This window comes from Mobula birostris, chromosome 5 (assembly GCF_030028105.1).
Source record: "Mobula birostris isolate sMobBir1 chromosome 5, sMobBir1.hap1, whole genome shotgun sequence".
Taxonomy (NCBI): Eukaryota; Metazoa; Chordata; class Chondrichthyes; order Myliobatiformes; family Myliobatidae; genus Mobula; species Mobula birostris.
The window spans coordinates 101891507-101917838 of record NC_092374.1 but is presented as its reverse complement, the minus strand read 5'-3'; the positions used below and the strand labels follow the sequence as shown (position 1 = coordinate 101917838).

The window sequence follows — 26332 nt, the reverse complement described above, 5'->3', positions numbered from 1 at the left end:
TGGTGCTGGGTGCAGCTCACATTCTGGTGCCCATAATGTTCAGCAGAATACAAAAGAAGCCCCTTTCTCTGTGTGTGTGTGTGTCTGTCTCTCTCTCTCTCTCTCTCTCTCGCACACACAAACTCAGGACAGGCCTCTAGACCTTGGGCCAGACTCAGATTCCAGGGCATTCAGTTTAGATTGAGTCCTGCTGGCCCACTAGGTCTATATGGACCACTCACATGCCCTTTACAGAGTCAGTCATACACTTGATTCTGGAGCACATGTAGATCTGACAATTGCTGCATCCCCCACAGAAGCTGCTCTAGCCAAGTTGCTCCAAGTACCCTTCACACTCACCTCATTTTTATTCTCCCTCTCACTCCTATCCACCAGGGGAACGTACCACAGGCATGCAACGCATTGATTTGTGTGAGACGTGGGAGGAAATGGGAGAATATGGGGAAACCCATGGAGCTGCAGGGAGCAGTGGAGGTCAGGTCTCTGAAGCCATGAAGCAACAGTACTATTAGTTTAGGATCCCCCTGACCCAATTACACCCTTGACAAATTAACCTACTAACCCATATGTCTCTGGCATGTGGAAGCCCACAGCACCCAGAGGGAACCCACGTAGACATGGGAAGAGCATGCAAATTCCTTACATGCAGTGGCTGGAAACAAACCCGGGCTGCAGGCACTTCTAAGTTTAAAAAAAAAGGAAGGAAATTGCCTTTTAAACTCACGAGAGAGCATAGGCCATCAATTTTTTCTGCTGTTGATGTTTCTGTAGCAGGCAATTTCTTTTTCTACGAGGTCGAGTTGCTAGCTTGACGCTCGACCCAGCACGAATGGAAAGTGTGCCTAGGAAGCCGGTTGGATTTGAACTCAGGAACCTTTGCTCCAAAGTCCGGTGCTGATGCCACTATGCCACCAGCCGGCACTTTTACAGGTAGCATTACGCTAATTCAGACAGATGAGCATTTCGACCAGGGTGGGCTTCACTGAATTACCGATAGGGAAGAGACCACAGGAAAGAACAAAACTAAAGTTCAGTGGGAGAGCAGAGATAAGGAGCTGTCAAAGTGAGCAGCAGAGACAGTTCTGCCTTGAGCACGTGTAAAGATAAGGGGAGATGAGTAAGGTCTGCATAAAATAGATTGCCAATAACCAGTCCAGTGCTGCAACACTGGACTCTTGACCGTGTTAGGTTGAAAGATCAAAGTAAATTTATTATCAAAGTATCAAATGACTCCAGAGGATGATTTTCTTGCAGGCATTCACAGTGGAACAAGAAATACAATCAATGAAAAGCTACAAAGACTGACAAACAGGTTCCAGTGACATCATCGTCCAGAATGGTAGCCTAAAATAATAGCTCCTCTGGAAAAATGCTTATTTTGCCCCGTTAATCCGCCGAACACAAGATCGCTCAAAAATACTTGAACTGGTAAGGGGGACAAGAATGAGGAAAAGGAATGGAGATCAAAAAGCGTCACTGCGGAGCCTGCAGATGAGGGGGTTGCAACAAGCGGCTCTCCTACACGAGCGCGTGGTAACAAGGCTGATGCTGGGCCTCGTTCCGGCGAAGCTGCAAATTAGTAAAAATTCTGGAAGAGATACGGGACTTTCGCAAAGACATAAAACAGCAACTAAATGATATTAAGTCAGAGCTCACCAATGTTAATCAAAAAATAGCGGAGGCAGAGACACGAATTGAAAAGGTGGAAGATCACGTTCAAAACGTGGAACGGGTGCCAAGCAAGATGAAAAGTGTTGAATCAACAAGAAAATAGAATACTTGACTAAGGAGGAAGGTCACAACGGAAGAATATCAGGATATATAACGTTCCCGAAGGAATGGAGGGGTTGTCTATGGTGGGGTTTGTAGAAAAGTTACTGTGGGACACGCCAGAGATTTCCCCAACTATGGAACTTGACATCGAGAGAGCACACTGTGCGCTTGTCCCAAGGCCCTCTGGGGACAGGGAAGATAAACCATGGTCAATAGCAATCAGATTCCTTCGCTACAAAACCAAAGCAGAGATTCTGCGCAAGGCCCGGGGAAAGGCGGCGACATTTTCGAACGAGAGATTAATATATTTTGATTAAGATTACCCCCCAACGATCCTGCAGAAACGCAAGGAATATTCTGAAGTGAAGCGATTGTTAAAGCAGAGAAAGATTAGCTTCCAGACTCCGTACCCTGCTAAGCTGTGAGTGTTTTATGAAGACGGGACACAGCTGTATCAGACAGTGGAAAAGGAAATCATGAAGGACAGACGGTTGCCCGTCAGCGTGATCACACTGAGGGAAAGCCTGCCTGAGCAGCTATCCCACTCCGCTTGGGAAATAGTGGGAGCACCGAGAAAGCAGAGAACGGGAGGAGGGCAAGAGAAGAATATCAGGGAGAGACTGAATTTTCACAAGACAGCCCTCACCCCCTCCAGAAGAGCCATAACGTCTAATTTCAAGTGTTGATAAGCTAAACAGAAGCAAAAATAGATCATGCTATATTTATCTCAAGAACTACATATTACAATGTGGACTTTATATTACTCAATTATTTTATTTTTTATTCATTCATTCACTCCTTTTTCCCCACCTGAATGAGAATATATACATAGGAGGAATACACAGGGAAGTTTTTTCTGTGTAATGGATATAGACTTTTTCCACTTACTTTTATGGGTACTGCAGTGGGGGCCCTCAACTCACAGGTAGGAGGGGCTATCCCCACAGCTAGATGTGTCCTCTAGCTCAGCCCAGGGTCATCTACTAGAGACCTCAGCCTCAGAATCACACCTTCATTACCTTCCTTTTTCATTCGCGTTTCTTGGTTCTTATTTGTTCAGGGAGTAGATCGACCAAGTTCTATTATACTAATTTCAATGATAAACTGACAGATAAATACACTTGGCTAAGGACAAATTAAAATTCATTTCTTTTAATATCAAAGGACTAAGTTCAATCAAACAGTAAAATTCTATCAAAAATGAAAAAAGAACAAGGTCATGTAGTATATTTACAGGAAACTCACTTAAGTGATAATGAGCATGGAAAATTAATGAGAATGGTTTTATGGCTATCATGCATCTGAGTTGCGCTTTTGTACTGCTGGACATTGCTTGTACTGGCTGGTTATCTGATTTTATTTATTATTTATTTTATTTGTTGTTTTATAGCATTGAGTACGAGAGTTGCAAACTTATTTTCGCTGTATTGATGCATGACAAATTGTACTATACAATGACAATAAAGATATTTCATTTCTAATTTGTTCCTCTCCATATAAATCAGGACATAGGAAAGGAGTTGCTATTCTCATCTCAAGCAAGCTAAATTTTGAAAAAGTATTCGAAATGGGAGATAAGAAGGGCAGATATATTCTGGTAAGGGGAATATAGATGGGAATTCAGTTACTCTATTGAATACATACATACTCCCAGGAAGTGATATTAGTTTCTCCCAGAAAATTACTAATATTATGGTAACGGAAACAGAAGGTCTCTTGATATGTCGGGGAGAGTTAAATTTAAAATTACAACCAAAGTTAGACTCTTCCAGTAAAAACACATATGAAACAAAGTCCTTACATAAGAAAGTTAACACACTTTGAGGATGTTGGTCTAGTTGATATATGGAGACCTCTTCCCCGACAGAAGGGATTACACTCATTATTCTGCCCCCCATTCTTTATATACAAAAATAGACTACTTCATAACATTTGGAAAAGATAAGGACAAAATAAACACCTGTGGAATTGGAACAATAAGTGACCATACACCTATATATTTATCTGTTGATTTTGACCTACAACCAAAGGATACTATTTGGAAACTAAATTCACGTCTACTCAGTGATCCCTATTTTAAGGAACAAAATAAAAAAAGAAATTGGTCTTCACTTAGAATTCAATGATAATGGAGAGGTTTCACCTCCCATTTTATGGGATACTCTGAAGGCTGTCTTAAGAGGGAAGATTATAGCGATATCTTCATAAGAAAAAAAATAAGGAATAAAACATTAGAGTCAGTGTGGATAGAACTGAGAAACAGTAAGGGCAAAAAGACCCCAATAGGTGTTATCTACAGGCCCCCAAACAGTAGCATGGATATTGGGTGCAAGTTAACAATGGCATGTGGCAAAGGGAATGTTGCAGTAGTTATGGGGGATTTCAACATGCAGGTGAACTGGGAAAATCAGGTTGGTACTGGACCCCAGTATAGGGAGTTTATAGAGTGCCTACGGGATGCATTTTTGGAGCAGCTTGTATGACAGCTGACCAGGGATAAGGCTATTCTGGATTTACTGTTGTGCAATGAACAGGATTTGATAAGTGATCTTGAAGTAAAGGAGCCACTAGGAGGTAGTGACCATAATATGATAAGTTTTTAATCTGCAAGTTGAGAGGGATAAGGGCAGATCAGAAGTGTCAGTATTGCAGTTGAACAAAGGAGACTATAGAGCCATGAGGGAAGAGCTGGCCAAAGTTGACTGGTCGGATATCCCAGCAGAAAAGACAGTGGAACAGCAATGGCAGGTATTCTTGTGAATAATGCACAAGGTGCAAAATCAGTTCATCCTCCGGAGAAGGAAGGATTCAAAGGGGGGAAAGTGGCCACAGTGGTTGACAAAGGAAGTCAGAGATAGCATAGCATTAAAAAAGTATAACAGAGCTAAGGTGAGTGGGAAGACGGATGATTGGGAAATTTTTAAGGAGCAACAGAACTTAACTAAAAAAGCAATACGGGGAGAAAAAATGAGGTATGAACGCAAGCTAGCTAGGAATATAAAGGAGGATAGCAAAAGTTTTTTTTTTGGTATGTGAAGAGAAGGAAGATAGTTAAGAACAATGTTGGGCCCTTGAAGAATGAATTGGGAGAAATTGTTATGGGAAACAGAGAAATGGCAGATGAATTTAATAAGTACTTTGGATCTGTCTTCACTAGGGAAGACACAAGCAATCTCCCAGATGTATGGATGAGCCAAGGACATAGGGTACAGAGGAACTGAAACAGATTGACATTAGGAAGGAAATGGTGATGAGTAGACTGATGGGACTGAAGGCTAACAAATCCCCAGGTCCAGATGGTCTGCATCCTTGGGTACTAAAGGAGGTGGCTCTGGAAATTGCGGATGCATTGGTGATCATTTTCCAATGTTCCTCAGATTCAGGATCAGTTCCTGAGGATTGGCGAATGGCTAATGTTATCCCACTTTTTAAGAAAGGAGGGAGGAAGAAAACAGAGAACTATCGCCCTGTTAGCCGAACATCAGTAGTGGGGAAGATGCTAGAGTCCATTATTAAAGATGAAATAGCGGCATATCTTGATAGCAGTGATAAGACTGGGCCGAGTCAGCATGGATTTACCAAGGGCAAATCATGTTTGACTAATCTATTGGAGTTTTTTGAGGATGTAACCAGGAAGATAGACGCGGGAGATCCAGTGTATGTGGTGTACCTTGACTTTCAAAAGGCATTTGATAAGGTACCACATAGGAGATTGGTGGGTAAAATCAGAGCTCATGGCATTGGGGGGAGAATATTGACATGGATAGAAAACTGGTTGGCAGATAGAAAGCAAAGGGTAGCAGTGAATGGGTGTTTCTCGGAATGGCAGGTGGTGACTCGTGGGGTGCCACAGGGCTCGGTATTGGGACCACAGCTGTTTACGATTTACGTCAATGATTTAGAGGAAGGCATTGTGAATAACATCAGCAAGTTTGCTGATGATACTAAGCTGGGTGGCAGTGTGACATGTGATGAGGATGTTAGGAGAATTCAAGGTGACTTGGAGAGGCTGGGTGAGTGGGCAGAAACTTGGCAGATGGCGTTTAATGTGAATAAGTGTGAGGTTATTCACTTTGGGAGCAAGAAAGGAAGGCAGATTATTATCTGAACAGTGTGGAGTTAGGTAAGGGAGAAATACAAAGAGATCTAGGAGTACTTGTTCATCAGTCTCTGAAGGTGAATGAGCAAGTGCAGTAGGCTAATGGAATGTTGGCCTTTATTACAAAGGGAATGGAGTACAAGAGCAAGGAAATCCTTTTGCATTTGTACAGGGCCCTGGTGAGACCACACCTGGAGTATTGTGCGCAGTTTTTGTCTCCAGGGTTAAGGAAGGACATCCTGGCTGTGGAGGAGGTACAGCGTAGGTTCACTAGGTTAATTCCTGGGATGTCTGGACTGTCTTACGCAGAGAGGTTAGAGAGACTGGGCTTGTACACGCTGGAATTAAGGAGATTGAGAGGAGAATCTGATTGAGACATATAAAATTATTACGGGTTTGGACAAGATAGAGGCAGGAAGTATGTTCCAGATGCTGGGAGAGTCCAGTACCAGAGGGCATGGTTTAAGAATAAGGGGTAGGTCATTTAGGCGGAGTTGAGGAGGAACTTCTTCTCCCAGAGAGTTGTGGAGGTGTGGAACGCGCTGCCTCAGAAGGCAGTGGAGGCCAATTCTCTGGATGCTTTCAAGGAGCTAGATAGGTATCTTATGGATAGGGGAATCAAGGGTTATGGGGACAAGGCAGGAACTGGGTATTGATAGTAGATGATCAGCCATGATCTCAGAATGGCGGTGCGAGCTCGAAGGGCCGAATGGTCTACTTCTGCACCTATTGTCTATTGAATTACAAAATAAGATGAAGGAACTAGAGAAGAAACACAAATTGAGTTTGGTGCAGGATACATTAGAAGAAATTTTAAAAATTAGGAATTAATTTAATAATTTGGCTACACAAGAAATCAGGAAAAATCTAATGTTTCTGAAACAGAGACACTATGAAAGTGGATCTAAATCAATGAAAATACTGGTGTGGAAACTGGAAAAAAAAAAGAGCAGAAAATACAATTCATCGAATTCGGGATCCGAGAACAAAATTGATTTAAAAAAAAAGCTAAGTGAAATTCAAGCAACTTTTGAAGTATTTTACAAAGCTATGCTCCAAAGTTCCAGGGGAAAGCATAACCCAAATTGACAGCTTCCAGAATTCTCTGGTTACCCACTTTAAACGAAGAACCAAATAGAACAATGACTGCTGACATAACTGAAGCTGAACTAAAAACTGCAATTAGTAGGCTTAAATTAAGCAAGTCACCAGGATCAGATGGATAAACAGTAGAGTGGTATAAAGAATTTAAAAATGAGTTAATTCCTGTTTTACTCCCCACACTGAACTGGGCTCTAAAAAAAGGCACAAATGCCACCTAGCTGGAAGGAGGCGATAATCTCAGCTATACCGAAAGAAGGCAAGGATAAAATGGAATGTGGGTCATTTAGACCAACATCTGTTCTTAATGTAGATTATAGATTATTTACCTCCATCATGGCCAAACGATTAGAAGAGTTTCTACCCACACTGATACATAATGATCAGACAGGTTTTAAACAACAATGCCAAACACAAGACAATATACGAAGGACACTTCACATTATGGACCATATTTAAAAAATGAAATTGAAGCAATAGTGATAAGCGTGGATGCTTAAAAGGCATTTGATTCGGTTAATTGTAATTTTCTTTAGAGTTTTACATAGATTTGGTCTACATGACACAATTATTAAAACTATACAAGCACTATATGACAATCCTACTGCTAGGATTAAAAACAGGGATCGCTCCCTACGCGACTCCCTTGTCCATTCGTTCCCCCGCCATCCCTCCCCACCGATCTCCCTCCTGGCACTTATCCTTGTAAGCGGAACAAGTGCTACACATACCCTTACACTTCCTCCCTTCCCACCATTCAGGGTCCCAGACAGTCCTTCCAGGTGAGGTGACACTTCACCTGTGAGTTGGCTGGGGTGATATACTGTGTCTGGTGCTCCCGATGTGGCCTTCTATACAGGTGGGGGCTTATATGGGAGGCAGGGTTTGAGGGTCGGCACATTGTGGGCCGAAGGGCCTGTACTGTGCTGTACTATTCTATGTTCTATATTGGCAAGACCCGACACAGACTGGGAGATCCGTTTCGCTGAACGCCTACGCTCTGTCCACCAGAGAAAGCAGCATCTCCCAGTGGCCACACATTTTAATTCCACATCCCATTCCCATTCTGACATGTCTATCCACGGACTCCTCTACTGTAAAGATGAAGCCACACTCAGGTTGGAGGAACAACACCTTATATTCCATCTGGGTAGCCTCCAACCTGATGGCATGAACATTGACTTCTCAATGGCATTCACCAGCAACTTTTAAGGAACACTGTTCAGTTTTGAAATGCTTACAGAGAAACACTTATTAGAAAAACAAGACTTTATCGATATTGGCAGATGCGACATTATGTTAATAGGAGGGTGAAAAGTGTAACCAAGGCAAGTACATGTTTGATAGAACTATTTAGAAAAGAATATAATTCAGATAATGGTAGAATCATTTCAAGAGTGTATAAGGGTTTGTCAAATCTTAAAACACATTCAACTTCATACATTAAAAAATGGGAGAAGGAAGGAAGGAGTAATTACATCTGAGGAAAAATGGACAGTAATATGGAGGTACCAGTGGAAGTGTACGAGTTCACAGAAATGGAGGGAATTTGGGTGGAAAAACCTGATAAAATACTTTATTACACCCTCTCAGAAATCCCTTTATGACAGTAACCTCCCTGTTTGCTGGAGAAATTGCGGAAATCAAAATGCAAACCATTATCATATTTTCTGGGATTGCCCTGTTATCAAAGACTATTGGAGTGGGATACACAATGCCCTACAAGACATCTTTAAATGTGAAATACCCTTATAAGACGATATATTTTGGGTCTATTCCTCAAGAATGGTTGAAAAGAGATAAATATTTAATTAATTTTCTGCTGGTGGCTGGTTAAAAGACTCTTGCCAGGAAATGGTTATCACAGGAGAGCCCAATGTTAAACACATGGATGGAAATTATAATGGACATTTACAAAATGGAGAAGATAACAGCATCTATTAATAAGTTGGAACAATTTGATTCATACTGGGAAAAGTGGTTTAACTACATAACACCTCATAGGCCTGATTTTATTCTCACAAATCAATACGTTGTTTAAAAAAAAAATCACTCCCTACCAGTACATAGTTTTTTCCCTTTTGCTTGTTCTTTCTTTCCCTTTTCTATAGGTGTATACTTCAGATAAATACTATGTGGAGATTTATGGGAAATATGAATATATATGCACAGTATCTGAAATACATCTTATGGAAATGTTAGTCTGATGATGAATTTCAATGAAAATAAATTACAAAAAATCTGACAATGTGCAAAAGACAAATGGTAGATAGATAATTAATAAAAACATGAATTGGAGTGTCCTTGAAAGCGAGACCATATGTTGTTCAAACAATTCAGGGCTGAGGGAGGTTTAGTGAGGTTCAGAAGGGTACTGGAAATCTGAGAGAGGAACAGACAGGGGCTGGGAAATATCCAAACAGCTGGGACAGGGGTCGAGGAAAGACCCCGTTCTGAAGTAAAGAGCTTGCTTGAGCAGAGGCCGATTTCATGTCTCATATCAGATCATTGGGGAAGATGAATGAATGGGTGATGATCCCACCAGGCACTCACCTTACTGATCTGCTCAATCCCCTGTAGTGTCATGTCGGTCAGCATGTTGGACTCAATGCACCGCAGGAAGACATCATCGTCCATCTTATCCACCACCTCCTCTTCTTGCTGCAAGGAAAAGTACATCAGCGAAAGCCTGAAGGAACCACAGTGAGCAGCATATATATTCAGCGTTCTGTAGGTAGCTCACGGGCATCTCGTTAGTCAGGCAGCACAGCTGGACATCAACACTTCACAGTCCCATCGCACACTCTTGGGGTGAGACAGAGTGAAGCTCCATCTACATCATCCCATCACACACTCCTGGGGTCAGACAGAGAGTGAAGGTCCATCTACATCATCCCATCACACACTCCTGGGGTCAGACAGAGAGTGAAGGTCCATCTACATCATTCCATCACACACTCTTGGGGTCAGGCACAGAGTAACTGTCTCAACATACATTCGCAGTGTCAGAAGCTCTGAGCCGATCCACCACTTCCCCAGAGTGAGCCAGAAAATTGGTTCAGTGCCACAGCTCATGTCTCACCTCCTGGAACTTATTCTCGTCACTGTTCATGATGCGAATTCTCAACACCAGTTTCTCTGCGTTGTCATCGTTAAAAATGCAGTTTAAGTCATCACCAAAACCTGTTGGGTACAGAGAGCCACAGATTTTTCTTTCTATAAACACCGTAAAGAAGAAAGGGCATGCAGAGCAGGGTTCCCCTGTGGCCATTCCCCTCAACAACAAGTATACTGCATTGGATACTGTTGTGGGGGATGAATTACCTGGGACTAGCTGCAGTAGGCCGGATCTCTGGCACTGAGTCTGGCTCTGCAGTGCAGAAGGAAGGGGGGGGAAAAAAGATGAGAGCGGTAGTGATAGGGGACTCGATAGTTAGAGGTGCAGATAGGAGGTTGTGGTCGTGACAGAGAATCCAGGATGGTTTGTTGCCTCCCGGGTGCCAGGGTCAAGGATGTCTCTGATCGATTGCATGACATTCTGAAGTGGGAGGGTGACCAGCCAGATGTCGTGGTGCACATCGGTACCAATGACATAGCAAGGAAGAGTGAAGAGGTCCTGGACAGTGAGTATAGAGAGCTTGGTAGGAAGTTGAAAAGCAGGACCTCAAGGGTGGTAATCTCAGGATTGCTACCTGTGCTAGGTGCCAGTGAGGGTAGGAATAGGATGCTCTGGAGGAGGAACAAGTGGCTGAGGAACTGGTGTAGGGGGCAGGGTTTCAGATTTCAGGATCATTGGGACCTCTTCTGGGGCAGGTGGGACCTGTACAAGAGAGACGGGTTACACTTGAACCACAGGGGGACCAATATCCTTTCAGGGAGGTTTGTTAGTGCTATTGGGGAGGCTTTAAACTAGATTTGCAGGGGGATGGGAACCAGAGTGCCAGAGCTGACAGTGTGGCTGGGGTGAAAATAAATGATGTTGAAAGTTTAAGCAAATCCACTGATAGGTTGTGAGTGGTGGTAAAAATCTTCTGAGGTGTATATATTTCAATGCTAGGAGTATTGCGGGGAAGGAGGATGAGTTGAGGGCGTGGATTGACATGTGGAATTATGATGTTGTAGCAATTAGTGAAACTTGGCTACAGGAGGGGCAGGACTGGCAGCTTAATATTCCAGGGTTCCGATGTTTCAGATGTGATCGAGGCAGAGGAATGAAAGGTGGGGGAGTAGCATTGCTTGTTAGGGAAAATATTACAGCAGTGCTCAGGCAGGACAGATTAGAGGGCTTGTCTACTGAGTCCTTATGGGTGGAGCTGAGAAACAGGAAAGGTATGGCCACATTAGTGGGATTGTATTACAGACCACCCAATAGTCAACGAGACTTGGAAGAGTAAATCTGCAGAGAGATAGCAGGCAACTGCAGGAAACAAAGTTGTGGTGGTAGGGGATTTTAATTTTCCATACATTGATTGGGACTCCCATACTGTTAGGGGTCTAGATGGTTTAGAGTTTGTAAAACGTGTTTAGGAATGTTTTCTAAATCAATATATAGAGGGACCAACTAGAGGGGATGCAATATTGGATCTCCTGTTAGGAAACGAATTAGGGCAAGTGACGGAAGTCTGTGTAGGGGAGCACTTTGGTTCCAGTGATCATAACACCATTAGTTTCAATTTGATCATGGACAAGGATAGATCTGGTCCTATGGTTGTGGTTCTGAACTGGAAGGCAGCCAAATTTGAAGAAATGAGAAAGGATCTAAAAAGCGTGGATTGGGACAGGTTGTTCTCTGGCAAAGATGTGATTGGTTGGTGGGAAGCCTTCAAAGGGGAAATTTTGAGAGTGCAGAGTTTGTATGTTCCTGTCAGGATAAAAGGCAAATTGAATAGGAATAAGGAACCTTGGTTCTCAAAGGATATTGCAACTCTGATAAAGAAGAAGAGGGAGTTGTATGAAATGTATAGGAAACAGGGGGTAAATCAGGTGCTTGAGGAGTATAAGAAGTGCAAGAAAATACTTAAGAAATCAGGAGGGCTAAAAGAAGACATGAGGTTGCCTTGGCAGTCAAAGTGAAGGAGAATCCAAAGAGCCTTTACAAGTATATTAAGAGCAAAAGGATTGTAAGGGATAAAATTGGTCCTCTTGAAGATCAGAGTGGTCAGCTTTGTGCGGAACCAAAGGAAATGGGGGAGATCTTAAATAGGTGTTTTGCGTCTGTATTTACTAAGGAAGCTGGCATGAAATCTATGGAATTGAGGGAATCAAGTAGTGAGACCATGGAAACTGTACAGATTGAAAAGGAGGAGGTGCCTGCTGTCTTGAGGAAAATTAAAGTGGATAAATCCCCGGGATCTGACAGAGTGTTCCCTCGGACCTTGAAGGAGACTAGTGTTGAAATTGCGGGGGTCCTGGCAGAAATATTTAAAATGTCGCTGTCTACGGGTGAAGTGCCGGAGGATTGGAGAGTGGCTCATGTTGTTCTGTTGTTTAAAAAAGGATCGAAAAGTAATCCGGGAAATTATAGGCCGGTGAGTTTAACGTCAGTAGTAGGTAAGTTATTGGAGGGAGTACTAAGAGACAGAATCTACAAGCATTTGGATAGACAGGGGCTTATTAGGGAGAGTCAACATGGCTTTGTGCGTGGTAGGTCATGTTTGACCAATCTATTGGAGTTTTTCGAGGGGGTTACCAGGAAAGTGGATGAAGGGAAGGCAGTGGATATTGTCTACATGGACTTCTGTAAGGTCTTTGACAAGGTCCCGCATGGGAGGTTAGTTAGGAAAACTCAGTCGCTAGGTATACATGGAGAGGTGCTAAATTGGATTAGACATTGGCTCGATGGAAGAAGCCAGACAGTGGTGATAGAGAATTGCTTCTCTGAGTGGAGGCCTGTGACTAGTGGTGTGCCACAGGGATCAGTGCTGGGTCCATTGTTATTTGTCATCTATATCAATGACCTGGATGATAATGTGGTAAATTGGATCAGCAAGTTTGCTGATGATACAAAGATTGGAGGTGTAGTAGACAGTGAGGAAGGTTTTCAGAGCCTGCAGAGGGACTTGGACCAGCTGGAAAAATGGGCTGAAAAATGGCAGATGGAGTTTAATACTGACAAGTATGAGGTATTGCACGTTGGAAGGACAAACCAACGTAGAACATACAGGGTTAATGGTAAGGCACTGAGGAGTGCAGTGGAACAGAGGGATCTGGGAATACAGATACAAAATTCCCTGAAAGTGTCGTCACAGGTAGATAGAGTCATAAAGAGAGCTTTTGGTACGTTGGCCTTTATTAATCGAAGTATTGAGTATAAGAGCTGGAATGTTATGATGAGGTTGTATAAGGCATTGGTGAGGCCGAATCTGGAGTATTGTGTTCAGTTTTGGTTACCAAATTACAGGAAGGATATAAATAAGGTTGGAAGAGTGCAGAGAAGGTTTACAAGGATTTTGCCGGGACTTGAGAAACTCAGTTACAGAGAAAGGTTGAATAGGTTAGGACTTTATTCCCTGGAGCGTAGAAGAATGAGGGGAGATTTGATAGAGGTATATAAAATTATGATGGGTACAGATGAGTGAATGCAAGCAGGCTTTTTCCACTGAGGCAAGGGGAGAAAAAAAACCAGAGGACATGGGTTAAGGGTGAGGGGGGAAAAGTTTAAAGGGAACATTAGGGGGGGGCTTCTCCACACAGAGTGGTGGGAATATGGATTGAGCTGCCAGACGAGGTGGTAAATGTGGGTTCTTTTTTAATGTTTAAGAATAAATTGGACAGATATATGGATGGGAGGTGTATGGAGGGATATGGTCCGTGTGCAGGTTAGTGGGACTAGGCAGAAAATGGTTCGGCACAGCCAAGAAGGGCCAAAGGGCCTGTTTCTGTGCTGTAGTTTCTATGGTAAGTGCCAGGCAGACTGACCATGACAGTAGCCACATATACTAGTTCTAGACCAAGAAATTAGAGTCTCTACCACACCAATTAAAGGCATCTGTATTATTCCAGGAGTGGGGGGGGGGGGGGTCAAACCCTCACCCTGCTTGCATTGAAGGATCTAGCTGTAAACCTAACTTGGCATTTCCATCTTATCCCAGTAACCTTTTACTCTTTGCTCATCAAAAATCTGCATCTCTGCAGAATTGAGAGAGGAGGCAATGGTCAGTCAGGAAGCAAGGAGTGAAAACTGGAGGTGGTGGACAGGAGATTGCAGTCAGCAGCAACACAAGTTGCTAGGGTTACCATCAAATGCAGACAGCTCCTCAGAGAAGCTGGAGAAAGGGCATGCTGTGTTGGTGGGCATGGGAACAAAGGGAGAGGGTGAAGGCAGGAACCCTGCACTGCGCATCAGTGACTCAAAAAGTGCAGCAAGGATTGGAGAGACTGAAGGTGACATGGTAGTGCTTTATAGTACCAGGCAACCGGATTCAATTCCCACCGCGGTTCGCAAGACGTTTGTACGTTCACCCCGTGACCATGTGGGTTTCCTCTGAGGCTCCGGTTTACAGGCTATTCCATAGATGTGTGGGTTAGGGTTAGTAAGTCGTGAGTGCTGAAAGTTGGCTGTCCCCTGCACAACCTTGGACTGTGTTGGGCATTGTATGTTTTGATGTACAGTACATGTGAAAAATAAAGCTAATCTCACCGGCATTGATTTTCTCAGCGATCTGCTCCATGGTCAGTTTCCGGTCGGTCATATGCTTCCGGTCCAGCTCGATGCGCAGCAGCCAGGGGGAGATGCGCGTCACGTCAAAGTCCGGCATCTCATAGTAGACGTTGACCCACTCCTGGTCCTCGGACACCACTGTATTCTGGGGATCTGGGTCGTAATAGATGGCTGTATTGGCAGTGACTTTCCTCAGCGTGGTGTGTTCCAGGCGACAAAGGATGTCCTGCAAGACCGACACTCGTCAGCACAGAGAGTACCCTGTCCGGCAACGTGGGGATGAGGGTAGGATGCTGGTTCGGACAGCGGAGTCCACTACCCCACCCCACGCTGGGTGGGATAGTGATTCACCCACAGCATACTCCACCACCTCAGGCTCTTCTAAAGGGGGTATCTGTTCAAGTACAATGCTGTCAATATGCACAGCAAGCACCCACAAGCTGCAATACCAGAAAAAATTCCTTAGGGGCAGCACAGCTGGGATAGTGGTTGGCACAGCACCAGTATCCCAGGTATAATTCCTGCTGCTGTCTGTACATTCATGCAAACATACAAAGGAGTATGACAGCATGCATCTTCCCCCCGGTGCTCCAGTTTCCTCCCATATGGGTTAGTAAATTAATTGGACAGTGCAGGCTTGTTGGGCCAGATGGGTCTGTTACAGTGCTAGCTCCCTAAAAAAAAAATAAATCTGATCATGACTTGGGTGGGGATAGCAATGGGAAAACTGCCTTGATTACCCCTTGAATGGTGGAATCTGTCACAGCTACTGTTGAGGCCGTGCGAAGGCAAGGGTTAAGACAATGTCCAGGCAAGGATACTTTACAGACAGCATACAGTCAACCCAAGGAAAGATCTTTGAAAAGTATAGCAACATCTAACGCCATCATTTTTTTTCCCTCCAGTCCTGCTGAAGGGTCTTGGCTCAAAATGTCAACTGTACTCTTTTCCATAAATGCTGTCTGGCCTGCTGTGTTCCTCCAGCATTTTGTGTGGCTTGGATTTCCAGCATCTGCAGACTTCCTCATTGGTGTTTGAAAAGCATAGCTTCACAACGCAAGGGACCAGAGCCATTTAGCACATCGAGACAAGAATGCAATCCAAAGTGACACTTACTAAAGGACAGTTATTTTACTAATTCTCAAGTATATTGCCTTTAATGTGGAGATTCCATGAGCTTAGTGTGATTAGAGACTGATTATGCAAATAAGGAATTGGAACATATACAAGATTACCAATCGGTCAATTTCTGTATAAAACCGGCATTTTGTTCAGGGTTAAGAGCAGTTTGGTGACGGGGTCAGGTTGCTTTCCTTGTGCACTAGTAAATAAAGAATGAGGAAGGAGTCCAGTTAATTGCGATGACATTCCCTGAGGGAGGAGTAGTTTTAGTCTGTGTCGAGCCACGCAGCACACCTCCAGGACTACAATGGTGCCTCACACAGGCAAAGCTTCCCCAACCCTGAGGCTTTAATTAACCATGTACAGCAGACTGAAACTGCTCCATCCCACATCACGATTCACATGATCTTGGCTCAACTCTTACCTCATCCACTCCACCTGATCCTATCCCTACAGCACAGAGAACATGATAGCACAGTACATTTGGTCTGCAACACTGTGCTGACCTTTTTAATCTACTCTAACTTCTCCCTCCTACACTACCCTCCATGTGTCTGTCTAAGAGTTTCTTAAATGTCCCTAATGTCAACACCTCTGGCAGCACATTCCACACATGCAACACTGTTTTAAAAAAAAAAAAAAAAAAAGAAACAAGCTCTGATTTCCTCCCAAACTTGCCTGAGTTATGCTCCTTGTATTAGCCTTTTCTGCCCTGGGGAAAAAGTCTGGCAGTTCACTATCAGAATCCAGTTTAATATCACTGGCACATACATCATCTTGTACACCTCCAGTCACCTCTCATTCTCCTTCGCTCCAAAGAGAGAAGCCCTAGTTCACTCAACCTATCTTTATAAGCCATGCTCTCTAATCCAGGCAGCATCCTGGGAAATATCCTGTACACCATCCTTAAAGCTTCCACATCCTTCCTACAATGAGGCAACCAGAACTGAACACAACACTCCAAGTGAGGTCCAACCAGGGTTTTACAGAGCTGCAACATTACTTCACGGTTCTTGAGCTCAATTCCCCAACTAATGAAGCCCAACATGCCATATGCCTTCTTAACCACGCATTTAACTTGTAAGGCATCTTTGAGGGATCTATGGATGTGGACCCCAATATTCCTGTTCTCCACACTGAGAATTCTGCCACTGACCCTGTATTCACTTTCCTTTTCCACTGAGTGTCCATATTGACCTCTCCACAGGCCGCTGGGGAAAATATTACCAAAGGTTCACAACACTGAAGAGTTTTCCCCTCTCTAACCTTCCTGCGTCACATACCTTGGCACGTTCAGCGTCCCTGGCAGACTGTCCCAGCAAGAAGACAGTGAGTGAGGGCGTCTTGGGCTTCTTTGAAATGTTGATCAGCTCTTTCAGACGTGGAACACCCAGGGTGACGTTCTTGGCTGACACACCGGCATAGTGAAAGGTGTTCAGGGTCATCTGAGTGGCAGGCTCTCCCAGCGACTGGGCAGCCAGAGCACCCACCATCTCCCCAGGGTGGGCCTGGAGGGCAGTGAGAGAAACATTAGCATTCTACATGCATAAACCCTGCTATTGCTAGGCAAGGACAGTGATTCACTACAAACCATCCCACACAAACCACACAGCCACACTCAGCATTGGCCCATACATCTTTCATGCTCCTGCCCCAACCAATCCACCAGCTCTTACATGTGGGCTTTTACAAGTACTAGTGAGATATCCCTTATGGCCCTTGTGGCTACAGGGGTCAGGGGGTATGGAGGGAAGGCTGGGGCGGGGTTCTGAGTTGGATGATCAGCCATGATCATAATAAATGGCCGGTGCAGGCTTGAAGGGCCGAATGGCCTACTCCTGCACCTATTTTCTATGTTTCTATCTCACCAATGAAACATAGGTAACACACAATCCAGTTCGAGGGGAAGACTGAGACTTAGGCAGCAAAGGCAAGAGAGGACATGTCTGCAGTTATCTGTCCCATAACCCTTTAAGAAACAGATGTACCCTAGCCCCCTACACAACTTCTTCCCCCAGGAAGAATACCTTCAGACTCTAGAGCAGCACAGTGGAAGTTACTGATACAAAATGGACTATGTTTTATATTAGAGACATTGGTGTAGGAGGGGAGAAAGGAGTAACAGGCTGGCCACCAAACCGACCCTGGTGGGTCTGACAGGGTTAAATTAAGAGGCCAAACTAAGAGCAGAGGGAAGTGCAAGGAATTTAGTCACTGAAGGCTACATAAACAGACAGACTGGGTGGAATACCAACTTGTGCTAAGTATTCCAACACATTACTGAGCAGATAGGATTTATGGATGAACTTTTGAGGTGTTCTGGTGATTAAAGTGTTCAAGACAGAGGAGATCAAAGGGGGCAGTGGGGGAAGAGGAACGCAGGGAGAGTGGAACCAGAATAAGGAAGCCACAGCCAGGAGACTGAAACCCAGCTGGTGTATGGCATTTTTCTGACAGGAGGGCAGTGGGAACCTTGAAATCCCTCCTTCTCAAAAAAACCAATGGAACTTGGGCGTAAACATTTGAGTGACTCTCCAACTGGTGCATTTAAAGCCAGAAGATAGAGGAGCAGAATTGGGTAATTTGGCTCATCAAGTCTGCTCCACCGTTTGATCATGGCTGACTTATTATCCCTCTCATCCCACTCTTGTTCCTTCTCCCCGTAACCTTCGATGACCTTACTAATCAGGAACTTCCACTTTAAATAAAACCAATGGCCGCCATGGTTGTTGGTGGCAATGAATTCCAAATACACTACCCTTTGGCTAAAGGCATTCATCCTCATCTGTTCTGAAGGGACACTCTTCTATTCTGAGGCTGTGCCTTCTGGTCCTAAACTCTCCCACTATTGGGAACATTTCTGATGTATGAAAGAACTGGAAAAAAAAACACAGCTTGGGCACGTGGAGGTGAGATACATTAGAACTGGCATGCGCTGCTCTCACTCACTGCTGAGGTGGGAACAAGTGGAGGGGAGATCTGGCCACACACCCATCCCTTACGCTAAAGCATAGGAAAAAAGATGCCAGGGACAGGCAAGGTACTTACAATGGACTGGTTGAACTTGGCCTCTATTTCCCCCAGCAGCCACTCGAAGGCCTCGCTGGTGAGGCGGAACTCCTCGGTCATGCGGCGGCTGCAGAGGGTGGAGCGCAGGTGGATGTTGAAGAGCAGCGTTGCGTTTTCCTGGGCCTGCCGGCTGAGGGGGTCATCACCGTTAACAATGATCAGCTTCTTACTCAGCTCCTTCACACCTGGGGAGACAAAGAGCAGCTTCTGGGATGGTGCAGCACAGCTAAGAACACAAGCAGGAGTAGGAGTCAGCCATCTGGACTGTCGAGCCTGCTCCACCGGTCAAAAAGATCATGACTGATCTGGCTCCACCTTCCCGCCTTTTTGCAGAACCCTAATTCCCCTGTAGTACAAAGATCTACAAACTGTGCCTTAAATGTATTTAATAAGATTAACAGAGAATTCCAGATTCAGTACTCTGGGAAAAACAGTTTATCTTCATCTCCGACCTAAATCTACTCCCTTGAACCTTAAGGCTATGTCCCCTAGTTCTGGTGTTACCTACTAGTGGAAAGAACTTTCCTGCCTCTATCAGGCCCTTTCATAATTTTATAGTTTTCTTTTCAGTAAATTCCTTATCAAAGTACATATATGTCACCACACACAAACCCGAGATTCATTTTCTTGCGAACATTCACAGTAAATACACAAAACACAATAGAATCAATGTGCAAAAGACAAACTGTGCAAATGCAAAAATAATAATAAGCAATAAAGAACACAAAACGAGGAGTCAGTACGTTATGGGAACAGTTCAGTGATGGGGCAAGTGAACCAGGTGGTGAGTCCCAAGGCCCCTGTACCATCTTCCTGATGGTAGCAGTCAGAAGAGCATGTGTCCTGTGTGGTGGAGGTCCCTGATGGATGCACAGCACTTCGTGAAGATGTGCTCAATGGTGGGGAGGGCTTTACCTGCGATGGACTGGTCTGTATCCACTACTTTTCTGTAGGATTTTCCCTTCAAAGGCATTGGTGGACCCATATTAGTTCGTGATACAACCAGTCAATATACTCTGATATACATCTATACAAGTTGTCATCTAAAACTCTGATGTGTCATATCTTCGCAAACTTCTAAGTAGAGGTGCTGCTGTGCTTTCTTCATAATGGCACTTGTGTGCTGGACCCAGCACAGCTCCTCAGGAATGGAGTTTAAAACTGCTGACCCTCTCCACCTCTGATTCCTGATGAGAATGGTCTTACGGACCACTGGTTTCCTCCTCCTGACATCAATAATCAGCTTGTTGACAATGAGCAAGGGGTTGTTATGGCACCACTCAGCCAGATCTTCCACCTCCCTCCTATATACTGAATCATCACCACCTTTGATTTGACAACTTGAGTGGTGGTGTTAAACAAATTTGAATACGGCACTGGAGTTGTGCTAGGCATAAAGTGACAAAGCAGGGGACTAAGGTAGTGCCCGTGCTGATGGAGATTATCGAGATATTGCCAATACGAACTGACAGGGGCTTACAAGTGAGGAAATTGAGAATCTACAAGGTATTGAGGTCATGCTTACTGTTTAGTTTTGAGGGGATGACAGTATAGAATGTCAAGCTGCAGTTATATACATCTTTGCTGTCTAGATGTTCCAGAATTGAGTGAGGAGCCAATGAAATATCATTTGCTGTTGACCTGTTATAAATTGGAGTGGACCCAAGTTGCTTCTCAGGAGCTGATATCACCAACCTCTCAAAGCAATCCATTACAGTGGATGGGAGTGCAATTGGACAACAGTCATTAAAACAGGCTACCACTTTGTTCGTTGGCACTGGTATAATTGAAGCCTGCTTTGAAGCTGGTGGGTACCTCAGTCTGCCAAAGAGAAGTTTAAAGATATCAGTGAACACTCTAGCCAGTTGATTAGCATAGATATTAGTACTCAGCTAGTCACCATGCCTAGGCTGGATGTTTTCCGTGGGTTCACCATCATGAAGGATGCCTTCATCTCAGCCTCAGAGACTGAAATCAGATTCATCAGGGGTTGTTGGAGGTTGTAAAGCTGCCTCCATGCTTTAACTGTCAAAGTGAGCATCAAAGACATTGATCTCATCTGGGAGCAAAACCTTGTTGTCAAATATGTTGCTTGGTTCACTTTGTGGGTGGTGATAACATTCAAGTACTGAAACATCTGTGGAGCATCCTTCAGTGTTTCAAGTTTGTCCTAGAATTGCCACATTGCATGTGAGATGGCTTTCTGGAGATCCATCAGGACCTTGCATTTTACTTGGTCACCAGATCTGAATGCCACTGACCTGGCCCTCAGCAGATTGCACACCTCATGGTTGAGCTGGATCTTGTGGTTGGGGAAGACTGAATGATATTGCGGGGAACACTTGTCGCCAACTGTTTTTATTAAATCCGTGACAAACGTGGTGGATTGGTTCAGATCCTCTGGTGAGCCCTTGAACACAGTCCAGTCCATTGACTCGTAGCTGCTCCTCTGCCTCCCATGACCATCTCTTTGTTTTCCTAATCTCTGGAGCCTTGCTCTTTAGCCTGTCTGTATGCAGTTAGGAGCAAGACTGTTAGTGATCAGATTTCCCAAAATGCAATCTAGGCACAAGAATAGGAATAAGGTTCCCTCTCAATCTTCTGAATTCCAGTGAGTATTGTCCCAGGCAACTTAATCTCTTCTCATAGGTTAACACCCTGACTTCCAGAATTAACCTGGTGAACTACTTCTGCGCTGACTCCAAAGCCAGTACATCTTTCCTTAAGCAAGGAAGGAAGATCTGTAAACAGTACACCAGGTCCAACCTCACCAATACCTTGTACAGTTGTAGGATAATCTCTTTGCTTAAATTCATTCTGTCCAGCAATGAAAGGCACCATTCCATTTGCCTTCTCGATAACCTGTTGCTCCTGCAAACCAATCTCTTGCGATTCATGCATAAGCACGAGACGTTCTGCACAAGGTATGCTGCAACCTTTCATTTAAGTAATCTGATCTTCTGTTTTTCATTTCAAAATGGGTGATTTTGTATTTACCAATGTTGTGCCCTTGCCCACTCACTTAATCTATCTGTATCCCTCTGCAAGCCTCCGTATCCTCTGCACAATTTGTTTTTCTATTAAATTTAGGGTGCACCCTTCCCCTCACTGGCCGAAACCTGGGTTACTCTGGGTCAGTTCCCATCGCCTGTTTCCAGCTCAACTACAAGTCAAGGCTTATCCAGGCACTTGGTAAGTGGGAGAGGGAAACAGGATAGGAGAAACCAATCTGTGACAAGATAAAGTAATGTACTGGGGTAGTGAGGACAACCCAAAATATTCAGTTGGTTCCTTACCACAGAAGCTGGGTGACTGAGTTCTTCCAGCATCTGCAGTTTTATTCACTTTATAAAGAGAAAAACTCTGGTTTGTCACCCTACAGGCAGCGAGCTCCACACAATTAGAAACTCCAATCGTACCACGTCAGTTAATCTTTTCCCCCAGTGACCCAATGTCAGGGTAAGTCCACATTGGTTACCCGGTGATGTCTGGGGTAACTTTTCTCCATTGTAACTACGGGTTAAATATTTCACCAGCCAGCTTCATTCCAAAGAAAGCCATGCCCACTCCTGCCCACACATAGCAACATATCCTCTGCATTGTCACTCACACGTTATGAGCTCTGCAGCATGTTGACCAGAGCTCATGTGGTTGCATGTATCCCTGTGGCTGAGCTCTGAACCTTGGCTAATAAAGAGCCAACATCCATAAACTCGGACCCAAACTTTGAACAGAGGGACTATGAAGGTTAATACCCTGAGGTCAATAACCAGAGGTGTTCTGCAGGGACCACTCTGAGGCTACCGTTCTTTGTGATTTTTATAAATGACTTGGATGCAGAAGTGGTAAGTTTGCATATGATTGTTGATGTTGTGGATAGTTAAGGTTACAATGGGACATTGTCAGGAGGCAGGTCTGGCCTGAGGAGGAGCAGATGCAGTTCAATTCAGAAAAGTGTGAAGTGATATACTTTGGAAAGTTGAATTTCAAGGCAGGATACAGGGCTAATGGCAGGATTCTTAGCAGTGTGAAGAGGCATCTTGGGTCCATGTCCATAGATCCCTCAAAAATGCCACACAAGTTGACAGTGCTGTTAGGAAGGCATATAGTGCGCTGGCTTTCATTAGAGGATTGAGTTCAAGAGCCACGAGGTAATGTTGCAGCTCTATAAAACACAGGTTAGACCTCATTTGGAATATTATGTTCAGTAAAAGCTTTAGAGAGTGCGCAGATGAAATTTAACAGGATGCTGCCTGGATTAGAGAGCATATCCTACAAGGATAGGTTGAGCAAGCTAAGACTTTTCTCTTTGTAAAGGAAGGAGGATGAGAGGTGACTTGATAAATGAATACTAGATTATTAGTGGGATAAATAGAATGGATAGCCAGATTTCATCTCTCCCCCCCCCCCCCCCCGGGAGGCTATGGCTAATATGAAGGAGATACTTTTAAAGCGGTTGAAGTGTGGGAAAGGTCAGCACAGCATTATGGGGCAAAGAGCCTTGACTGTTATACTGTTCTGCATTCTATTAGGGGTGTGGGGAGAATGTGAGCAGTATCTGTCACTCAGCCAGAACTGACCTTCAATCACACGGATGGGGTGCAGGTCAGTCGCCGTTCTTGTGTTGATGTGGAAGATTTTCTGGGCATTCCAGATCATCCGCAGCAGGTTGCAGGGAAGAACCACCTGAAGGCCAGAGGGAGGAGAGGTCAACAGCAAGTAAACCAATCTCACACTAAACACTGGAGGGACTCAGCAGGCCATGAATAGTACACATTTTGGGCTGAGACCCTTCATCAGGGCTGGAAGGAAGAGGACAGATGCCAGAACAAGAGGGTGGGTGGAGGGAGTGGAAGAGCACAAGCTGGCAGGCGACAGGTGAATCCAGGTGAGCAAGAAGATGGGGTGGGGAGCAAAAAGTGATACCAGAAGCTGGGAAGTGAAAAGTGAGAGGAAGAGGGCTGAAGGACGAGTCTGACAGGAAAGGACAGTAAAGACCATGGAATAAAGGGGAGGCAGAACAGCAGAGGGACAAGGGAAAACAAGGTGGGCAGGGTGGTTTACTGGAAGTTAGAGAAATGCCATCAGGTTTGAGACTATCCAGACTGAATTTGAGGTGTTGCTTCTCCAACCTGCAACTGGCCTCGACATGGAAGTAGAAGGGATTCTGGACAGACACGTCAGTGTAGGAATAAGAAAGTGGACTTATAATGCTGCTCCCTCTATCCCATCTATTACAGTGGACAGAGTGAAAATGCATGAAAGAGTAGTCCTCCAATCTGCAATGGATCTCACTGATAGAAGAGGAGAGCCGGATGCAATAAATGACCCTGATGGCTTTTCATATGAATGAAGTGCTGCCTTGTTTCAGATGCCTATGGCTCTGAGCTGTGCTGTAGCTCAAGCCTCAGATGTCCGAGCAAGCCACACTTCCAGTGCGGCTCAGGACAAGATACATTGAAACAAAATGTTCATCAGCTCATCAGGATGGACTGATTTCACTATGTACAACTGAGATTCCAGGAGAATGCAGTGGAACCACACACAGCCTAGTGGAACTGTTAACCGTCCTACCTTGCTGTCTCCAGTAGGGAAGACTGCTCTCAGAACCTCCCTGTCTTCCTTCATCTTCTCAAACTCCACCTCCAGCTCATTCTGGATGGCAGCATTACTAAGGATCTCCTTGACAATGTCCTCCTGCAGGGTCCTGCGCAGACTTCGCTCATTAGTGTACTCCAGCTTGAACCTGTCAGAGAACAAGATGATGACAGGCCAAGAGATTTGCCCAGTGTCCTCGGAGACCTGGCATGGAACAGGCTACACACAGACTCAGACTGGTTCGGTTTTAACCCTTCAGCCTCCCTCAGGATCCCCAGCACTTTTTATCAAGTGTAGATACCTGGACTACTGCTGCCACAAAACAAATTTCACAACTGAAGTCTGTGATAATAAACAGGATTCTGATTCTATTACAGGAGAAATATCAGTAAGATTGAAATAGTACTGATAAAAATTACAAAAATGTTTCCTGGACTTGAGAACCCAAGTTTAAGTAAAGGCTGAATGTGTTTGGACTTTATTCCATAGAGTGTAGGAAAATGAGGGGAGATTTGATACAGGTATACAAAATTATGATGGTATAGACAAGGTAAATGCATATTGGTTTTAGCCCCTGAGATTGGGTGAGACTAGAACTAGATGTCATAAGGGTGAGAAGTGAAACGTTTAATGGGAATACTTGAGGGGAACCCAAGGGTGAATTTCTTCAGAAAGAAGTGAATGTAGAACGAGCTGCCAGGAGAAGTGGTGGACATGGGTTTGGTTTCAACATGTAGAGAAGTCTGGATAAGTAAATGGATGGAAGGGGTATGCAAGGCTGTGATCTAGGTGCATGTGAATGGGACGAGGCAGAAAACCAGGCTGGCATGGACTAGATGGGCTGAAGGGCCCATTTCTCTGCTGTGACTCAATGGAAGAAATGAATTTGCTTACTTCTTCTCAAAGGCTTTGTTGGATGGCTTCACCGATGCCAGGTTCTGGAATTCCACATTCTCTCCTGCCAGCCCATCCTCCCCGTACCGCAGCTGGATCACCTGATTAATAGAGTTCCGCACAGTTGCATCGTACTTCACCATCACAGACTCCATGGACTTGATCAGACGTCTCTGGATGTAACCTGGTGAGGAGGTGGAAACCCACTGTCAACAGTTCATCTGGAAACTGGCAGCCTAACTCCAGGCTGTGGTGTCAGCTGTGAGAGGGAATGTTGTGTGACCTTATACCATAATAGGCCATTTGGCACGCAATGACTCTGTTAATCTAAACTCAATGCTGGAGAAACTCAGGTCAGGCAGCATCTATGGAGGGGAACAGGAGACAACATGAAGTATCTCGGCACAGAATATTCCCCTCCAAAGGTGCTGCCCGACTTGCTGTACTCCTCCAGCATTTTGTGTTGCTCAAGATTTCCAGCACCTGCAGACTCTCTCAAGTGTCAGTAAAACTCATTATTTGCACATGGCCCGATCTTCCATTTCCTGCCTGTCCAAATGCCATCATATATACATGCTTCCACCACCTCCCCGGCAGCATGTTATAAATCTGTTATAAAAAACTTCTGCACATCTCCTTTAAGCTTTCCCCATCATCTTAAACCTTTAGTATTTAACATTTCTACCCTGAAAAACACTTTCTATAAATACCTCTTGAATTTCATAAATCTCAAGAAATGCAGCTACGATCTACGCAAAGTCATCAAGGCACAAAACGACAATGCAGGGACAAGATCCAGACACAACTCTCCACCAACAGCACATGCAGCTTATGGTAAGGCCTGCACACCATCACAGACTTCAAAGCTAGATGTAGTGGTGCTGCCAACATCGCAGCCTCTCTCCCAGAGGAACCAAATCTCTTTTTTAATGCTCCGTTCAATGTCGTCAACACTGAGCCCCCGAGAAGAGCTGCTGATGCGACCTGCAGCTTAGTCATCTCTGAGGCTGAAGTAT

At 44.5% G+C, this 26332-nt stretch overlaps 1 protein-coding gene across 2 annotated transcripts in view; it reads right to left on the bottom strand.

The window, feature by feature from the left end:
• The window catches only part of polr2a (RNA polymerase II subunit A), a 61588-nt gene that overhangs the window by 6881 nt on the left and 28375 nt on the right, over positions 1 to 26332 (bottom strand). For both annotated transcript variants that reach the window (XM_072258545.1, XM_072258546.1), the window contains 8 exons: positions 25317 to 25500; positions 24399 to 24570; positions 23405 to 23510; positions 18804 to 19009; positions 17039 to 17263; positions 14613 to 14859; positions 10056 to 10156; positions 9527 to 9634 (listed from right to left, as the gene is read on the bottom strand). In XM_072258545.1, the coding sequence (XP_072114646.1) occupies positions 9527 to 9634; positions 10056 to 10156; positions 14613 to 14859; positions 17039 to 17263; positions 18804 to 19009; positions 23405 to 23510; positions 24399 to 24570; positions 25317 to 25500 (1349 nt within the window). The remainder of the gene's footprint in view (positions 1 to 9526; positions 9635 to 10055; positions 10157 to 14612; positions 14860 to 17038; positions 17264 to 18803; positions 19010 to 23404; positions 23511 to 24398; positions 24571 to 25316; positions 25501 to 26332) is intronic.